The 20,088-nt window shown below is 41.3% G+C and overlaps 1 protein-coding gene across 8 annotated transcripts in view; it reads right to left on the reverse strand.

Moving 5' to 3' along the window:
• FKBP5 (FKBP prolyl isomerase 5) overlaps nt 1-20,088 on the reverse strand; it is a 52,492-nt gene that overhangs the window by 9,604 nt on the left and 22,800 nt on the right. For all 8 annotated transcript variants that reach the window (XR_014549112.1, XR_014549113.1, XM_083617893.1 and 5 more), the window contains exons 4-10: nt 19,385-19,527; nt 16,441-16,555; nt 8,458-8,614; nt 6,759-6,849; nt 4,241-4,324; nt 3,566-3,751; nt 404-643 (exon numbers count right to left, since the gene is read on the reverse strand). Coding sequence is in view for 6 of the 8 variants with exons in the window: in XM_083617893.1 (XP_083474019.1) it covers nt 404-643; nt 3,566-3,751; nt 4,241-4,324; nt 6,759-6,849; nt 8,458-8,614; nt 16,441-16,555; nt 19,385-19,527 (1,016 nt within the window). In the remaining 2 variants the exon portion in view is untranslated. The remainder of the gene's footprint in view (nt 1-403; nt 644-3,565; nt 3,752-4,240; nt 4,325-6,758; nt 6,850-8,457; nt 8,615-16,440; nt 16,556-19,384; nt 19,528-20,088) is intronic.

Genomic DNA, 20,088 nt, shown 5'->3' on the forward strand with positions numbered 1-20,088 from the left:
AGGACTGAATACCCCTCTGTAAACAAAGGGGGAAAAACCTCTCTGTGGTGGGATGCTGGAAGATGTCCCTGAGACTCTGAGCCACCTCCTCCATGTGCTGCCAAATCACCTTAATTTCCCCCCAAGAAGAGAATTCTAAGAATCCCCCACCACCACCACCTGTGGAATCTATACTGGGTGGTATTCCACTAAGTTTTATTCAGAGTAGACACACTGTAATTAATGAACATGACTAAGTCAGGTCCATTAATTTCACTGGGTCTATGCCAAATAAAGCTTCGTGGAATGCCACGCAATGCATTGTTAATATTTCTGTATAATTATATACCATACCCCCTCGGTATTTTGGCACAGTTAAAGTTGGACAGAGGTTGGAAGGAGGCCATATTGGCATGGTGCAAACCTTTGCATCTCTCTCTGCGAATTTCTTGAACATGTTGGCATATATTTTTCGGTCACGTTCATTGTGCTCCTTTGTCTTCTTCTGACACACAGTGATTTGTGACCTGGCTGCCTTGTTTTGTGGATTCACTTCTAGCACTCTCTCAAAGTCACACTTTGCCAATTCAAATTCATTCATGAGTAGTCGTGCTTCTCCTCTTCTGTACAAGCCCTTTTCGTTGAGCTGGTCCAGTGCTAATGCCTGCAAACATACATCCACACATTTAACATAGCTAAAATGATTCCACAGACAAGAGACAACAAGAATGAGGAAAACAGGACTCAAGAAAGGATGTGGGACAGAAAGAAAATGTGTCAACTGAGTATGTCTGCTCAACATGACTAACCTGACCCAAAAAACCCACCCCCTCATACACATAAACAAACCTCACTACAGCCAACCCAAGACAACCAACCACACACTCTAGGCCACCCCAACCTCTCTCACCACCAAGGAAACATAACAAGCAAATAGAAAGAGAACCCACACAAGTGACACTGACACAAAATCCCACACATACACTAAGTAGGAGAATAGAAGCATTGCCCACCCCATGCACTCTTCTCCTCTTTTCTTTCCAACCCAACAGTGCATGCAACACTAACGTCTCAGAACAAATGAAACTGATCTGTAGAAAACAAAACTTCAAAAAATAATAAAAATTATTTTTTAAAAAAACTGAGTATGTATGGTGGACATAAAGTCCTGTGCTGAGGTGTTATTACAGCTTTTGTTTTAATTAAGGTTGACAACAATAGAAAAACAACAACAACCGCATATAGAATCATACAGCTGTGACCAGGACTGCCTTATAGAGGCAGGATAACCTAGATTCTCAACTTCTATTTATGGAAAATAAGAGAGGAACATTTTCCCCCCAGTCACATGGTTTTCTAGAAAAGCCTGATTCTGCCAAGTCCAATGAAAAAGAGGGCTGTTAAGTGCTCAAGAGCAAGGACATGAGTCACTGACACAGGAATAGGTAATATTCTAGAAAAATGACTTCAACCCTTAAAATGCAAGCAGTACAAGGCATATCCTTTTATTTTAATGTCTCTTATATGACCAACTGGTGTCATCCAAAGATTACTGTGCATCCACAGAATGCATTTCTATGTGCACATGTGAGTGTAGGGGAGAGAGAATTACTCCACCACCACATACAGCACTTCATCCCTAATAAAACCTGCAGCAGAATGGCATACCATGTGGGGAGGGGGGCAGAGCTGCAGAAGGGGCAGGGGAAGTTGTCAACGCATGCTGAAGTGCTTGTACATAATAATCTTGAGAGCCACACTAGACATATCAAAATGATAAAGCTGAGTTTCTGGACATACAGCTTATTTATTGACCTTAGTAACAAAAGATGTTTTTTAAAAAAAAAATAGTGATGTAACAATTAAACCTCACGTACTATATATCTGCTGCATACCCTGAGATTTTGGCATTTGAACTTCTTAAACAAAAATCCAAATCCAGATGCCAGATGTTTTTATCAGATGCTTCTATGGTGCCTCAGTTACTGATGTAAAAACAAGAGCTTCAATATTATTGAATCAAGCATAGAATTTTAAACCCAACAAGGTAATTTTCTCAAACATCCTGGCACTAAAATGGTGGAAATCTCTCCACTGATCTACAAAATGGATTTGTCTCCAAAACTAGTTGGAAATGTGTATGTTGTAGATGACAAGTCATCTTCAACTACAAATAGAACATTCAAAAAAGAGTAATATGATACAGTGACTAAATGCAAACGGATATTATGCTTAAAGCTTCCAAACAGAGGCCCAAAAGAGAGCTTACAGGCAATGTTTAGATGATGACTCACAAACCCCAGATATTTATAGTTGTACCCGTAAGCACATGCCTTACGTTTGCATAATTATTTTACTAATTTAAATGTTCTGGCTCATTTTTTAACACTTCATTCTAGCTGTGTGCTGCATTCAGAGACCTAAAGCACATAATAGCAGTTCCATTCTGCAGACTTCTAGCCAAACCCAGAATGTGGCCCGTTCTAAAATAATACCTATGCATGCTTAACTGATGGAAAACAGTATGCAATGCAGATAAACCCTGCTGTAACAACACGACAGTATTAAAGAATAAACTTATGGAATTGTAGCTATTATGAGACTGACATTAAAACTGAAAAGGCCCCTGTTTCACGGCACCCCTAAAAATTTGCTTCGAGATGCTGTCATAGTTCGTGTATTACATGTACACCTGAAGGTGTTGCCTAAGAAAGTTCTTGCAATAGCAACCCCCAATTTGTGCAGGGGTTGTGTTCTGGGTCATTGCATGCTACGTCGGGGTGCATATAAGTTCACCCCACCTGCTTTCCCTGCCACTTCCGGGTTTGCAGAGATGCATGTGTGCATGGTTGTGCATGCTTTGAACATGCGCAAAATGGTTGTTGCCTGCATTGTGTTCAGTTAAAGAATCATACATTAAGGATCATATGCAGTTCTTCCCAACTCAGTTTACTACTCATGTTCTCTGTAGTCAAAAGGGACATTCTAGAAAGGACAGCCCTACTCCTGTAATGATCATGAACAAATTGTAGAGAAGTCAGAATATTCACAGTGAAATCCTATACATGTCCTGTCTTTTTTACATTTTTATTTGCCTTTGCTTTGTGCTTTCTTTCACTCATTTTTTTTTTTACAAATGTCAATAAACAAACAAATAAATGTCACCGAGTTCAATGTGGCTTGCTCTCAGGTAAGTGGGTATAGAATCACAGCCATAATGAGGAATCATTCCTCTCAGTGTAAACGGTACAGTACAGGGACTAAACATCTAATGGATTTGTTAAACTTAACTCTTTGCATATATTTGCACTTTGCTTCCAAGATGCCACAGAACTGTTGTATTCTGCAGGCAATGGCCACAACAATCCATCAGCACAGGAGTTTTTATAAAGTAAGGTCTATTTCTAAATCTATCAGATAGTAGTTTGTTGCCTTTTCAAGCTTTTTAAAAGATAATTTGGCATTTGTCTCTAATATGTTAAAAGAATCAGGGTCAAAGGTTGTTTGAGAGAGATATAAGGCAGGATATGACCACCACCCACCACCAATGGCCTCCCAAACCCCACATGGCCAAATGTCTCTTTACCTTATTGCAATACTCAATAGCTTTCGTATACTCCCGCAACTTCAAGTTGCACATGGCGAGGTTGAGGAAGGCTGCCAACAACAACGATTCTGAAGCTTTAGATTCCCTTTCTGATAAGCCATATTCCATTTCTAACCAGGATACAATCTTCCCGTATTGAATCATTGCCTGTAGGTACTTGCCTTCCTAGCATGGGGTAAAGAAGATCAGATTATGAATGGGAATGAATGTGAAATATATTTGACTATGAAATTTGTTATAATTTCAACAGCAACAGAATGAGAAGAAGGAAGCAATACAGAAGGGCTAGGTGGGAACAGTTTCAATGGGAACCGAAAGTGTGGAAGTCAGGAGAGTATTGGCAAGCAGTAGTGTCATATAGTCTGGGTGCTGTCACATTCTGCCAAGACTACCATGTGCCTAGAAAGAATATTTCAGAAACCCTCCAAACCACCGCCAATATATTTCATGCCATCTCCACTCCCAGCGTCAGTCCAGCTTACAGGCAATTCCACCTTTGGAATGAGAAGCTGAGGTGGAAAAGAGGCATCATTAGGGTTGCTTGAGAGCCACAGTGCTTCCGAAAATGTCATCATTGGCAATTAAACTACAGGGCATTTATCAGAAGAAATTCCAATTATTGATGCTACTATTTCTAGACATGTTGACACAGACCTTGAAGTACACAGTCCCTTTCTCTTTGACGATGCCAGCCTGCTCTAATTTCTCTTTGGTGTCCATCTCCCAGGATTCTTTGGCCTGAAAGCAAACATGTATAGCAATAATTAGGTAATTATAAGGACAACAAACCCTGCTTCTTTCTTAGAAATTGTCTTCAGACCCCGAGACACGGTAAACTTCACAGAATCTCACTATTTCCAACTTTGACATTATTTGAACATATTATTTCATGTAATGCAGTAGTGTTAGCAATGGGATCAGTGGGTAGGAAGGAACAGAGGGTATTATACACAAAGGGTAACCCAGGAAGCTGCCTTATGCTGGGTCAGGTCATTGTGTCCATTTAACTCAGTATTACCAACACTGACAGGCAGTGGCTCTCCGGATTCCAACAGGCGTCTCTCCCAGTTGGGGATTGAATCTGGGGTCTTCTGCACAGAAAGCACATGCTCTACCATCAAGCTATAGAGGGTACTAGGTAAGCTACATCTGGCTTAAGAAATCAAGAGCAAGTTTCAGAGTAACTAAATATTTACGGCACTGAAATTAAGGCTACGTCTTGCAAACAGGTTGTTCCAATCCATTTATTCTTCACACGCATTTGGCATGTGAGGGCTTCACTCACTATATTCATTGCTATTTTGCTGCTTGTCATGCAGACCACTGGGCAGAGATCGGTAGAAAATATCCTGAGTGAGTTTTTTTGTCCCTCCTCTCAATCTCTTTCTTTTCCCCAGCAAGCTTACAGGATTAAACAGCAATTGTTTTAGTCTTAAAAAAAAGTTTTAGTTTTGCACAATTCTGATTTAGCAGAATTGCACAATATCTGTAATAATAGAAACAAACCAGGCATGTTTAGTGCTCTGAATGTGTGGGGGGCCTATGCCAAGTTTTCTATAATTTAAGGTAATTCCTCTTTCCCACTCTTCTCCAACTAATGAGCAACTTCACCTCAAAGGCGAGTCTCCTGAACCTCTTCTTGTCATTTTCCCAAACCTCTGTAATGATGCTGCCAGACTTGGAATGTCACATTCAATCACATTCCAGAAAAATAAGTTTGTTTTGGAGCTCTTGTACAACAAACCCTGCAAAAGCGACAGGAACATGTACTGGAAAGTGTGTGATTACTCTTGTTTGATGTGACATCATCTATCCTCCTCACAAACAAATCAGAATGAATACTCAATAAATAGTCAATGTCATCTAACCTCCCTACAAACCAGGATGAGTGTTCAATGAAGAGTGTCTTGTGCGGGATCAGAGTGTGATGGTGGGTGAAGTAACAGGTGGCGAGGGGGGCTTCCTGCTTGCCTCTTCCTGCTGTTTCTCCCCTCCCCTCCCCTCCCCACCACCCATCATCTTCAATAGCTATGTGCAGCTGTAAGAGACTCTTGGAGGGGATTGGAAAAATAGTGAGATGACACTCAGGACAGACTTGATTCCCCTCTCCATCTCAGCAACATGAACAGATCCTCAGGTCCTTTACATTTAAATTGAATGTTAGTTGGAGAAGGCAAAGAGAGAGGTATCGTCTTAATTCACAGAAATATTGGCACACACATTTCCCCACCTCCATTCAGAGCAGTAAGCAGCACCACACATTTGTTTTGATTATTACAAGGCTTGTGCAAATCTGCTCCATGTGGGGAGCAACTGGTAGCAGAAGTGTGGCAATGGAAGCTACCCACTGAAACATCACCACACATGTGCCAAATTATTCCCCCACCCCAAAAGCACTTAACAGGTTCCACACCAGCAATGACTGCAGATGCATAATAATATATTTATCAGATTTTTCCCACTAAGGAGAAATCCGGATTAAAGGTACTGGCTGACACTTTAATGAAGATAGCATTCTGCGGATGCTGCCCTAAACTTGGGGACCCACTTCACAAATGATTATAGCTCTGCTAAAAATCTCTTTGCAAACACTGTCTTGGGAAGTGTGATAGGATGAAAAAGTCATGAAAGTGTGAGAAACCTCTACAAACCTTTCAAGAGTAGAAAGCGTGGAGAAGAAACCAACGCCTTCCTCCTGCAAACATTCCCCAGTACAGACTATAAAAGCACAGCTCCACCTTATGTACATCTTGTTCCTTTACTATACTGTACAGAGATGGGTACATTCTCCAGCACCCCAAAGAGGGCACAGCCTGTTTGGCAATTCTGCCCTGCCCTCCTCTTAGTGCTGTTTGGCAGGACATGATTTTTTTTGTCTGCAGCCCAGGGAAAAAAAAGAAGTACAAAAGGAACAAGCCCAGAACAAGTATTGGACCCCACCCAAAACAATAAAACAAACACATTCACAAGAACACTGTGACCTTAGTTGACGTATCTGCCTTACCAAGCTTTGTCACAAACATGCAGGGGCAGGGAGGGGGAGAGAGAACAGGACATCCTAAATGTTTTCATTGCAAAAGAGATATTGTAGGTAAATGTCAGCCGTGTGTGTGTGTGTGTGTGTGTGTGTGTGTTATAGCTGTTTACAATTGCAAAAAAATCCCATTCTCACCTTTTCAAAGCTTTTCAGTGTAACTTCATACACAAGTTCAGCATTTGGCCCTATGCCAAATTTAAGCTTCCCTGCTTCACCAAATCCATATCTAAAACAAAGCATGGAAACAAAATACTAAACAAAAACAGCATAGGATGAGGCACTTAATTCAGCATTCTGAATATTTGCGCTCACGTGGAGATAACAGTGGGTAGCTACACATCGGCCCCTGGAAACAAAACAGATGTTGCCTAGGAAACCAGTGGCCAAGTAACTCATCTGTGGCAACACACACAGATTGTACACACTATTACTAGGCTTATCATTACTTCCTTTGTATTCAGATTAGATACTATTATATACCTTGCTTCCTACTCAATTTTAATACCTTCTTCAATGGAACATGCATTTATTTTTCAGTAATGAGATTTTTCACAAATGTCTTAGCATCTTTAATAATCACACTAAACTTTAGAAGGATAAATAGATAATAATATTTGGAATTATTGCCTAAATTCTTTCTACTCCAACCCTTAAAATCTGCCAGAGGTGAATTATGTTACTCTATGTTTTAAGAGAGATAATACCTCAGAGGACATATGTAAGATTCCTACTATTAGCTAGCAATAGAATGTAGTTCTGGCACTATTAATTGCAAGAGCTGTATTACGATAGGAAATCATTTAACACAAACACTTTACATGCACAATTGGTTTGCTTTAACATATTTTAATCGCCTCATTTGCGACAAAGGTTAACACAGAATATGCATGTGTTAGTAGCTTAAAGCACAGCAAGGTAATTTCCTCCCTTGCATTTCAATTTGCATTTGTATGTTGCTGTATATACCTGAGAGGGGACAGTGATGTCGACACCCATTGTGCTTTACCTGTTTGGTTTCTTGCCTATATCCTGCAACTCCTATTCACGAGGCTATTGTCTACACATGTGCAATAGCTCACTCAAACGTTCACACCAGAGCTTAACTGTAAAGTTTTCCTTTCAGATTGAAGCTGCTTTGAGATAAGGTTACCAGACATCCCTGTTTCCCGGGGACAGTCCTCGGATTTACAAATCAGTCCCCATACAAAATCCATTGAAGTTGAAAAGTATCCCCGGATTCATTGAAAAAAATCTGGTAACCTTACTTTGAAGGAAAGCTGATCAAACAGCAGTATTTTATTTTTAAAAAACTACAGGACTGCTCTGCATTGTGGGTAACTGTGTGTGTTCAAAATCCAGCAATCAAAACACTCTGGCACACTGGAGCCACAGCCACAGAACCTGTGGCAAAATAATGTCTAAATGCATCTTTGCTTACATTAGAGTCGAATGCTGTAGAAGCTGTGTAGTGTGTGCATGTAAGAGACAGACAGTAGTGGTCAGTATGGTGAGGCAGAGCTGTGGAGTTGCCCTCCCCAAACCAGCACTGCTACAGCTTACCTGAATGGGACCAGGACAGAGCTGTGTGGTGGTGGTGGTGGTGGTGGTGGTGGTGGTGGTGGTGATGTTGTGGCTGTGTAAAAACATTGACAGGAGCGCAATATTGGCTCTGTCAGTACATCCACACAGCATCAACCTCACAGCTGCCCTGCTCAAGCACCAGCTCAATAAGCTGCAGCAACACCTGTGTTCAGAGGGTGGCTCCACATATCTGCTTTATCACACCAACTACCGAAAATATTGAGAGAGACGGGAGAAATCTCAAGTTTCTTACTGTGCTCCAATATGTAGGATACAAATTTCTCCCCTTTGCATCTTCTCCAGAGCTTTGTCAATTCCAATGGGAATGTCATGGTCTTCTCCTTCCCCAACAGTGAATGCTACATCTCTGCAATCAAACATCCTGCCATCGCAGAATCCTTTCAGATGGACTGTATGAGAAAGAAAACAACAATGCACTGTAAAGCACTGTTTGACTGCAAATATTTTGACAGGCATTAAAGCACTTCATGGCTAAAACACATTTTTGTCAGCATTCGGGCCCCAAAATAAACCCCAAAGCCACATTGACCATGACTCTCTGCAATAGAAATTCACCAGGAGACTTCTGTGCCATCTTTTAAATGCCTGCTGAATTTTTTTCTATTCTGTTCCATTGATTTTATTGTTTGGTTTTATGTCTTTATATTGTTGTAAACTGCTGTGATGTATTAAACATCAATATATAAATACATTTCTAAAATGAGATCTTTAGCCAACAGAGTTGAGTACTTCAGATGATTTTTACAGACTTTGAAGTTTTCAGAGTCTAGTAAAAGTTTTTCTACAAATAAATTAGTTTAGTCATGTTGTGGCCCAGTTTTCAGAGCCATTGCATAGACATCACAGCTCCTGGCACTGGGCAGTAGGCTCCTGATATAGAAGTGAGCTTGCAACTGGTGTTTTTGTATTTAAACTGGGAAACAGTGTTGCAAAAGCTACTGGCACTCTGCCCCAGCATGAAAATACTATGCAAGGGCACCTGCATGGCACTGGCAGGCAGTGGCGGAGCTTCATGCTCCGGCACCGGGGTGTGGAGAGCAGGCGGGGGCGGGGGCGGGGCTGGCATGCGTCCCGGGGGCGTGGAGCACCGCCCGCAGGAGTGTGGCATGGCACCTGCAGGGGCATGGCACCCACCGTGCATGGGGGGGGGAGCCGCAATGGCACCCTACTGGGATTGCGCTGCCGGGGGCGGTGCACTCCCCCCGCACTCCTCTTCCTCCGCCAGTGCTGGCAGGGAAAGTTTCCTCTGTGACCCTGTGCAGCAATCTAGAAATCCTCTGTGTTTACTGGAGTCATGAAGGGCTCAGTTTAGAGCAAGGACTTGTTTAGCCAGGAAGGGCTACTAGACAGTCTTGCCTTGTCTTCCCTTCCCTTACTAAGCAGAGCATGCAACAATAACTGCTGTAGAACCACAGGCCACAGGTTGCTGCACTGTTATAACTACATACTGCTATCCATTTGTAAATCTTTATGCTTCCTGTTTGTGACTGGGCCAGATTGTGGAGCGAAGTCAAATAGTAAAATTACAGTAATACACTTGCACAATAGAAATATTACCTGGATTAACAAAGCTATGTGGACATTCTGACTGAACATCTGTTTGCATATATAAGTGCCTCCCAGAAAGAAAGAAAGAAAGAAAGAAAGAAAGAAAGAAAGAAAGAAAGAAAGAAAGAAAGAAAGAACAAGTGCTGTATAAAACACTATGTTCCCATAAGGACTAACTGTGCCTTTCTGGAACAAGGACAAAGTAACACGTAATGGTTAGTCTGCTTCCTGGTTTCTAAGCAGCTCTGCTGGATCCAGATATTGAGTTTTGACATGCTGACTTGTAAATCTAAGATTGATTATTGCAAAGTGTGCAAATATTGTTATACTGTAGCTGTATCTGCTAGCCACATGCAATAAGAGCTACAAAGTTTTCTTTAAAGGAGAACTACATGATACTTAGTGCTAGAACACAACAAGGTTCTAACACATTCACTTTCAGATATTAAAAAAACTGACTTGAAAGATATGCAACAAACAGTTCTGTGGCACAACTTAAAGATGAACAAATTTATTGCAGCATAGGTGTTCATAGCCCAGAACCCACTTCATCAGGTGCATGAAGTGTTCTCCTAAACCAGCAGAGGGGAATGAAATGAAAGATACCAACTTTTATTCTTCCTAAAAGAGGAAACTGCTGATCTCAAAATATAATTACAGAAACCTGGAGAACTGAATGTAAGATTGGAAAAATAAGAAACAGAGATAACCTATCCCTAGATGCCATATAAGATGGCAGGTAAAGACATGGCTGAGTTAAAGAAGATTTGCAGGCACCACCATGAGCTTATTGGTGGCATCTGTAAAGTCACATGCATGGACCTATGAAAGCCCTGTGAATCAGCTGATTGTCAGGGTTCACATAGCTATGTGTTTCTGATAGCTAGAGATCTCTGAAGTTTCTTCAAAAAGCAAGGAACAACAAGGTTCATCCTTTAAACTGTACTTGGAATGGAATGCTCACATTGTACTTGGTGCACTGAATAAGGTGGAGGGCAGACAGCTGAGAGATCAGCACTGTTAGTGCCTCTTTCCAGAACATTCATAATAGCTGGAAAACCAGCCCTGTGAACAGCAGGCCAGTCTCTGAATTTAGAGCAATATTTCATTAAGTTGTAGATGGTTAGTCATTCATCACACACAGGGCTACAGGAACTGTACTTTCTACTCAGGTTTCTACTGGAGAGCAGCAAATCAAAGAACACAGGCTGTGAAGAAACAATTTCAATCCTGGCACACTTCCACCTCTTTGCCTAATGCTTCTAAACCTATGGTCTCCTCGCCCCTAAGCCAGCACTGTATGTTCAACCAAAAAATAAGTTTCTCATGTAAATAATAATAAAAAGAAACCAGAACAACCCTCTCCCTTGACCACCATTTGCATAGAAAGCAAACATCAAGATTTCTAGATGTCTGCTGATCATCAAGCATGAACACCATGCAGAAACAAAAACATAACTAGATGCCAGAACTCAGCAGGGCATAATGCAACAGTATTGCAACCATCCATCATAAGCTTCATTAACATGAACAAAGACAAATCATATTAGGTATTTCTGAAGGCTGAACTTCACTTCAGTCCTAGTGATATGCACAGAAGTATATCCCTCACTTTCTCCCTATGTAGCAATCTCTTCAGTTCTGTCCTGCTTTCTGCTAAAGATACCTAGCTCTTGAAGCAATTACCTACGGTGACTGGCAATAGCTCTCTGGGGTTTCAGACAGGAGTCTTTCCCAGCCATAGAATCATAGAATTGTGGAGTTGGAAGAGATCCAAAGGGTCATCTAGTCCAACCCCCTGCAATTCAATGCAGCCCTCCTCAGGTGCATGCAGAGGGTAGGGGACAGCAAGGTACACTTGCCCAAGACTTCAGAAGGCTAAGCTGCCTCAGACAAACTCTACATGTACCTGTCCCTATCCTGGGGGTGCCAACACTGAACCTTTCACATGTAAAACATGTGTTATGTCACTGAGCCAAAATAATATAATAAACATATGATACATTATAGTACAGTGGTACCTCAGGTTACATACGCTTCAGGTTACAGACTCCGCTAACCCAGAAATATTACCTCGGGTTAAGTACTTTGATTCAGGATGAGAACAGAAATTGTGCTCCGGCGGCGCGGCAGCAGCAGGAGGCCCCATTAGCTAAAGTGGTGCTTCAGGTTAAGAACAGTTTCAGGTTAAGTACAGACCTCCAGAACGAATTAAGTACTTAACCTGAGGTACCAATGTATAATATATAACTGACACATAATATTATATAATTATAAAATGCAAAACTGATTTATAAATACTAAAACATTATAAAATAGCATTTCTGGAGATTAAGGACCTCTTTTATGACTCTTTCACATATAGTGTATTGCCCAGCAGTGTGTAAGTATGCTCCCTATGGTAAGTCGCTGGGGAGTGTTTGGAAGGATTCCAAATACACCAGCAACATGGGAGTCTTTGGCCTCCTCAAACTGATGCTCAGTTTAGATGGGTGATGTGATTGGGTGGAAAAGACCCATGCAATCAACTCCTCCTAGGTTTTCCTTTGTTTTTCAACCAACATTGCAAAATCTGTGGCTGGGTTCAGAAGTAACAGTCTTCAGCCAAATAAGCTCCTTCCAGAGTTTGTTAAACTACCATTACCCAACTAGTGACACAGGAAATCATTTCAGTTTAAGAAATGGAAGAAATCTTTGTGAAAGCTGGGTGCACAAGGGAAAGAGTAAGGAGGGAACACATGGCACACAGCTCATTTTCACCCAAATAAATCATGATTTATTGCACTGAGATCAATGTGCCTGATCATGGTCTATGTCTCAACGGCTCTCAACCTGTCCTCAACTCCTCCCACCCCCATTATCCCCAACTGACACACTGTACTAATATTCTTTCTCTTAGCTGCTCTCAATCATACACTGCGCAAAAAGTAGCAGCAAAAAACCTGAGTTCCTGTATTTGGGATTCATTCAGTGTGAACTTTGTTATCTCTATGTCCTCAGTCCTTGAAAGTCCTCACTAAGCCATTTTTGGAGGGTTTAGATTTGCAAACTTTTATACTTCTGCATACCCAGGAAACCCCCTAACTGTACAGAAACATGTCCCTTATTTTGGGGTGCTTTTCTTTTGCTTCCAAGTTGATAGACACTTTAGACAACCCCCATTCACTATTAGAGGAAGTGATTTCATATGAATTGTATAAACATGATATCAGAAAAACTCCACAACTTGATTATCAAAGTTACTTAAGTGCTGCCTAAAGCAGATCATTTGGATAGAATTACACTTGGATTACACAGTCAGAAACTCTAGCCAGACCAGGGAACATCACTTCAGCTGCTGAGCTAACTTATTGTTCTCTCAGTGCCTAGAGCAATTTTGTTTTGAAGAGCACAGAACACTGTGTTCTGAATGTGGCTGGCACATGAACTCTGTGCACTGACAGCAATTTGTACTCTGATTAAAACAGCAGAGGGGCTGTAACACAACTTGGAATGCAAATATTCAACTGCAGCCTGTGTTTTAGGAAGCAGAGATGTGAATTATGCCCCATCAGTCAAGCTAATAACACTGTCTACAAAAATCCAGCTCAAAGACTTCACTTCTGCTCCATGCATATTTCCTCCCATTCTAATTATAGCAGTAATATAATTGCCAGGAATCTTTGTATCAGCTCCCAAGTTAATATTGGGTTTTACTAAAACTGAGCAGAAACACTATCAGTTAAAGCACAGTTGTCGAGGTTTTACCACCTGCCTGGCTTCTAAATGCAATCATAACTACTCTTCTGGTTTTCTGCCAACCTGCTCTATTCAAGTCAAATTATCAGCACATTTCCACTTCACAGTAGCTGACAACGAGTCTGAAATGTGGCTCTCAATCCAGAGGCATTTATCTACTGGAACAAGAAACAGAGGTAGCAAACATAAATTTAGTTTCTTCAAAACATCCCATCTCTACTTCTGCTTTACTGACAGTATGGGGACCAACTGGGGGCAGGAAGGTGGGCACTTTGGTATTACTGTCTCTTAATAACTCTGCTTTAGTTTAAGAGTCATGTTATTTTCGTGAACCACACAACTAAATCTATAAGATACTGAAAACACCTCTGAATTAATGAACTACTTCAATATCAGGAAAAGAACAAATTGCTAGTAAATTTACAACTCAGTTCTGAACATGACTACTCAGAATTCTCATTGGGAGTTGAACTCCTAATTGAAAAGCCTTTTGCTGTAGGCATACTTTATTGCAAGGAAGTCTAATCTAACTCAGTGGGACTTGAGTACACACATCGGATCATACTACAAAAACTTTTCTTATTCCATGTCAACAAGCAAGTATTACTTAGGCAGATAAATTACTTGTTGCATAATAAACTGTAAAACGTACTTCATTAGTATACAAATAGCAACCTTAAAAAAAGGTGTCTGCAGCTTACCAATGAAGTTTCGTTGGTTTGTTTTTCTCATGTGGGAGTTGTGGTCTGGCACGAATGTTCCAACCAAGAGGAAGGGAGGGAGAGCCCTTGGGAACTTCCAGCTTGCTAGAAAGAAGCTTCTTGGAAGACTCCACTAAACTACCCTACTGTTCCTGCAACAACCCCTTTGGACATGTTTTTAAACTTGAAATAAACCACAGACTTCAACAGCTATTTCCTGTAAACCTCAATCATCCGGGATTTAGCCATGTGGGGAGGGAGGAAGAATAGGTAGCCTTATTCCCAAAGGATAGAAAAGATTCAGAGGCAACATAAAACTGACAATATGCTACCTGGTTTTAGATACCTATCACAAATGTGCCTGCCACTTCATGCCTTACATAATGAGTTCAGAAGAAAAACCTATGTGAGATTGCAATCATAATCATATACAAAGCATGGTTTTGAGATTGATAAAGGATGCTGTATGGTGTGTCCCAAAGCACTATCATTACAATTATGCGTCCAGAACAGCAAGCTGTCTTATTCCAGGTAAGATCGCTGGTTTATATAGTTCTGTGCTGCTGACAATGATTGATAGCCGCTCTCCAAGGTTTCAGGAAGGACCTTTCCTAGCCCTACCTGCAGATACCAGGGACTGAACCTGAGGCCTTCTGCTTGCCTAGCATGTGCCCTACTACTGAACTTCAGGATCTGAACACTGTAAATGAGGACACTAAAGCCTGGATTATCCGTTTTTTACACCTTCCAGCTTTCTTCTGTTTATCAGTTAGAAATCCTGCAGCCAAAAATTTACAGCTGTAGAATTTAAGGATGGTTTGCAGTCATTACCACAGGGGTCCTTATGACAGAAAAAGGATTACTATGACTCAGAACTCAGGTGACCTACCAGCAAACCCTTCCCTCAGCAGCTAACTGCCCTCGCTTTATAATATTTTCCATTAAGCCATGGGTGAGGAACCTGTGGCTCTTCAGATGTTGTTGGATTCCATTACTCCCAGCTAACATGGCCAGTCATTAGGGATGTCAAGATCCGTAGTTCAGCGACATCTGATGGGCCACAGGCTCCCTACCCCTGGGCTACACCCTCAGAACCCAGTAGTCCTGGTGCTTATTCAGTTGGATTTACCAAGAAAAAAGAATCAGTGTGTTCTAAACTGAAAGCAGGAACTGGATAGCAGAAGAGGAAAGGTCTTTGTTACAGATTCTAAAACAAAAACACAACTGTTTTTCAAAGCCTCTTGAGTGTTAATACTCAGCTTTTCAAACAAGAACAGTTCTCAAACAACAACACCCCCATTGCTTTTGTAAACAGAGAGAAAAATGAAGCTTCATGTGGAACATATATTTGGTAGATTAGATGTTCATCAAAGCCTGCAAGAATATGGGGTGTGCAAAACTATGGAGTTAATCAAATTGTCTGAAGCTGCCAGTTCCCTGGCAGATGAAAGTAACTGAAAGTGCTTAAAGTTCTAGATGGGTCTTTGTTAAATAGGTCAAAGCCTTAAAAGAAACATTACGTGGTCATCAGCAAGCAGGTGCACATTCTGATCTGTACTGAATTTCAGCTGTGACAAGAACAGAAGAAACATGGAATTCTGAAGAATCAGGGGATGAACCCCATGAAGTAAGTGGCTACTTCAAGCTGATAACAAAGCAGAGAAAGATGAAAAGGGTCAGGTTTCAAGAATGTACCTGATGGAGGGTAAAAAAGGAATAGGCAAAATTGAGAAGAAGATATTAGAAAATAGGGTGACATGGGGAAATGTAGCTGTATGAATCTGGGCACATGAGATCAGGAGAAAAAACTAATGGTTGAAAGGTGGTTCAGCACAGTGGCTAAGCAACTGAGCAGTGAAATCAGAAAATCTCTGGTTTGATTCATTAGGCCTCCTTTGACAAGCTACTCTCTCTCAGCCTCAGCTCATCTGCAGTATAGTGGAATAATAATACTGATTTTCTTTACAGGGTTGTTGTAAACATTACACTTGAATCCTCTAAACAAAGCTAAGTATTATTATTATTATTATTATTATTATTATTATTATTATTAGGTTGGAAGGACAGGTTTTGGAGCTGATGTTTGCCAGGGCAGTTGGTTCACATATTTCTGCCTCTATGAACAAGAGCTGGTAATGAACAGAGATAGCAAAGTACCCCTAGATTTCAAATGCTCCAAACAACTGACATGAACATCCTTGCAGTCCTGCATGCAAACCAACACTCACTTTGTACAGCAGCTCCTTCGTTGGGATTGGAGTATCCTTCACCTTTCTGTTTGATTCTGCGGATGATGCCTCCATTCTCAAATAAATCCTCTCCCTTGAAATCTAGCAGCTCAATCTGAAAATAATGGTAACAACAATAAGACCAAACTTCAAATGTGTGATAATCCACAAGGGTTGGAACACACACAAACACTGGATCTATGGGCTAACTCACATGGGCCATCCTTCTAGTCAGCTGCTTCCACTACCACCCTACACATGACAAAAGGGCTATATGAATTATTCACTCCATTCGTAGCATCTGCTCCCATATCTCTCATGGATAGCCATCTCCTTATCACACAGATTTACCATAAGCAACAAAAAAGCATCAACTGCAAGCAGAGTTCTTATGTGAATCCAGCCCTGCACTACAGTTCTTAGAACCAATGAGTGGGGATCAAAATATGCCCAATCTAGAAAGAGTTTGACAAAACAATGAGAAAGAGAAGCAAGCTAGTGAAGTCCCACAATATAGCAAATGCTACCTTATCTGCATAAGGCCTAACTAGAAAAAGTCATAAATTGTACAAATCTGGAAACAACTTTTCCCCAGATTTAGGGTGCAATCTGTCTACTACACTGCATTCTATAAAGAATTCTAAGACACAGATTTGATGTTTTGTTTGCATATACAGTGGAACCTTGGGTTGCGAACGTGATCTGTATGGGAGGCATGTTCGCAACCCGCAGCGCCGTGTCTGTGCATGCGTGTGACGTGATTCGGCACTTCTGCGCATGTGCAAAGCGCGATTTAGTGCTTCTGCACATGTGCAAGCGCCGAAACCCAGAAGTAACCCGTTCCAGTACTTCTGGGTTTGGCGCGTCTGTAACCCGAAAACGTGCAACCCGCAGCATTCGCAACCCAAGGTATGGCTGTATTCCAATGACTCTGAGGTGCCTAAGAGCTTGCAGGCACAGCAGGCACATAAGCAAATCACTGTGCCGCTCCCCCTGGAGGGTTGCTAGGTGCTCAAATATCCAGGGCGCAAACCAAGAGGGTACCAATTGGCAAAAATGTTGCATATGTTCATTTATATGGATATATATGTTAATTTGGAAATAATTATTGGAAGGCAAATGCTGTGGAGGAGTGGGGGCAAGGACTCCTGCTGTGGGCAAGCTGAACCCCCATATGTCTGCTTTCTGTCTTTGCTACTTTGCAACTTTCTGGCTTCAAAATACAGAGAAATGGAAACGGTTTTTGGAAACAGTTGTGTGGGGTTCACTTTTTTCAGGAATCTTTACCACATGTATTTGAAAAGCAATTACAGTGGTACCTCAGGTTACAGGCGCTTCAGGTTATAGACGCTACAGGTTACAGACTCAGCTAACCTAGAAATAGTACCTCGGGTTAAGAACTTTGCTTCAGGATAAGAACAGAAATCATGCTCTGGCGGCGTAGCGGCAGTGGGAGGCCCCATTAGCTAAAGTGGTACCTCAGGTTAAGAACAGTTTCAGGTTAAGAACGGACCTCCAGAATGAATTAAGTTCTTAACCTGAGGTACCACTGTATTATTAGTATTAGTATTCTGGAAAGAAAGAAGGAGCTGGGAAAAGCAGTGAAGGATGGTTCCTTCTTGGAAACTAAGTGCCTATGAGGTGGAGAACAGTGGCAAGCCAGCACTGGCTAAAAAGTAAAAAGTACTCAGTGCTTACCCAGTCTCTGTCATTACCGCATATGTTAAGGACAGAAAGTCAGGCTGACCCAGAATGTCTACCTCTGTTCACCTTCTGCCACAGCCTGCAGAGCCTTAATGTGCCCCTGCTGCACAATGCTAATGAATTTATTCATGAATCACAACTCCTCCCATTCCAGCATGATGTCCACAAAATTTTGAAGAGTTACAAAATACTCTCTCCCAAATCTGCATTTTCTACCCCAAGCTGATTTTCCAACATTTGAAGCCTATGCCTACTCACTCTACAAATTGCTTATCCCATTATAAAACAGTGACAGCATAGGATTTTCCCCAGTCAGCAAGGTTCTCCCCTCTGTTACATTTGAACAGCAAGCATTACTACAGTAAGAGTAGGGTAGTTAGAGGGCAGAAGAGTGAAAATGCTTGCATTGTGCCTTAAAATATTTGCACAAGCCCTAAGCTTCGGGGCTAGCTATATCTCACACAAAAAAGCTAATAGGGCCATAATATTAACTTCAAAAATACACACCATTTTGGGACAGAAGGGGATGATTCTGAGTAGGCAAAAAGAGGACTCAATTCTTGTCCCCCAAATCATAGCTTAAAATTCTCTCCTAAACAGCTTTTCTCCCCATGGGGTCCAAAATGTCTGGGCTCAATAGAGAAACAGCAAGCGCCAAAATAATTAAGCACCCTTCCCTTTTGTTTTACGAATCAACGGTGTCCCTTGGAAGCTGTTTTTCTTTGAAAGAACAAATACAGGTAGGTTGGTTGATATTGGGGTCCAACATGTTTCCACATAATGTGTGCTATAGCCCCTCTGTCTGCATCCTTGCCAACTCTTCCAATTCTGGTGGGCAGGAATAGAGAGGCAGAGAGATTACTGGGAAAGAGGTGAAGAGTTGCCTGAATTTAGTTTCACCTTCAATGGGCTGATGATTAGTGTTATCAGAATTAACTGTGGCACCCCACTTTATTTAGATCCAAAAACAGTATACGTATTTTTCCTGGGCTATCAATCAAAGTGGTCCCCAACTGCATTTTAGCCTTTACAGGAATATTCCCATGGCAATATCCTATCTAGTTAACTCAGGGCCTCTCCCAACACCGTGGAGTTTAGTGGATGGATTCATGATCATAGGTAGTTTGCTTCACTTCTGCTCATAAAATTGTGCTGCACATCTGCTATTACTGGCGAATTACACTCACTAGGTAACAATGTACTTAGTCAAAATAAAATAAGCAAATAAAGATACACTTACCTCAAAGAAGAGTGTTGCATTTGAGGGGATCTTTGGGACACTGCCAGCAGAACCATATGCATATTCTGGTTTACACAACAAGTGGCAGATCTCCCCCCTTTTCATGGTGGCAACCCCAATATCCCATGCCTTAATGACCTGGCCTAATAACAAGAAATTTCAATTAAAAAGTTTCAGTTAGTAAGCTTACCAAAGCAAGACACAGACACATTTAAAAAAAAAAAATTTACAATTTGTGATCATTAGACATGTACAGTGTAGTAGTCAAATAACCAAACTGTTATGCAAAATCCATGATACTAAACTGGGTGTTAGTAAGTTGCAGCTTATTTTTGTTTACGTACACTGTTATCTGAAAGCAAACCAGAATATCACACAAGGAATGTTAAACCATCATTTAGCACTAGCAGCCTTCACTTGTCACTTTTAACCTTGGTTATGATTTAAAGGTGAGCACACATCATGCTGATTCCCAGTGCAAAAACTGACTGCTTTGCACCTCTCTGCTCCTGCCATGGCTGCTGAGTGCTTAGCATTATGTCTGAACCCAGGTTCAAGGTTTGTTCAGAGAGAGAGAGAGAGAGAGATTATCAAGCTTGGGTTCAGTTTAGCCCTTGGCATTACAGCAGGACTGGTGAAGGAGCGAAATAGCTGTGATTTTCACACTGTGCAGTAGCAGGCTGCATGTTCACTTTTAAACCACA

Source organism: Podarcis filfolensis (genome assembly GCF_964270895.1).
Source record: "Podarcis filfolensis genome assembly, chromosome: 6".
In the NCBI taxonomy this organism is placed as follows: domain Eukaryota; kingdom Metazoa; phylum Chordata; class Lepidosauria; order Squamata; family Lacertidae; genus Podarcis; species Podarcis filfolensis.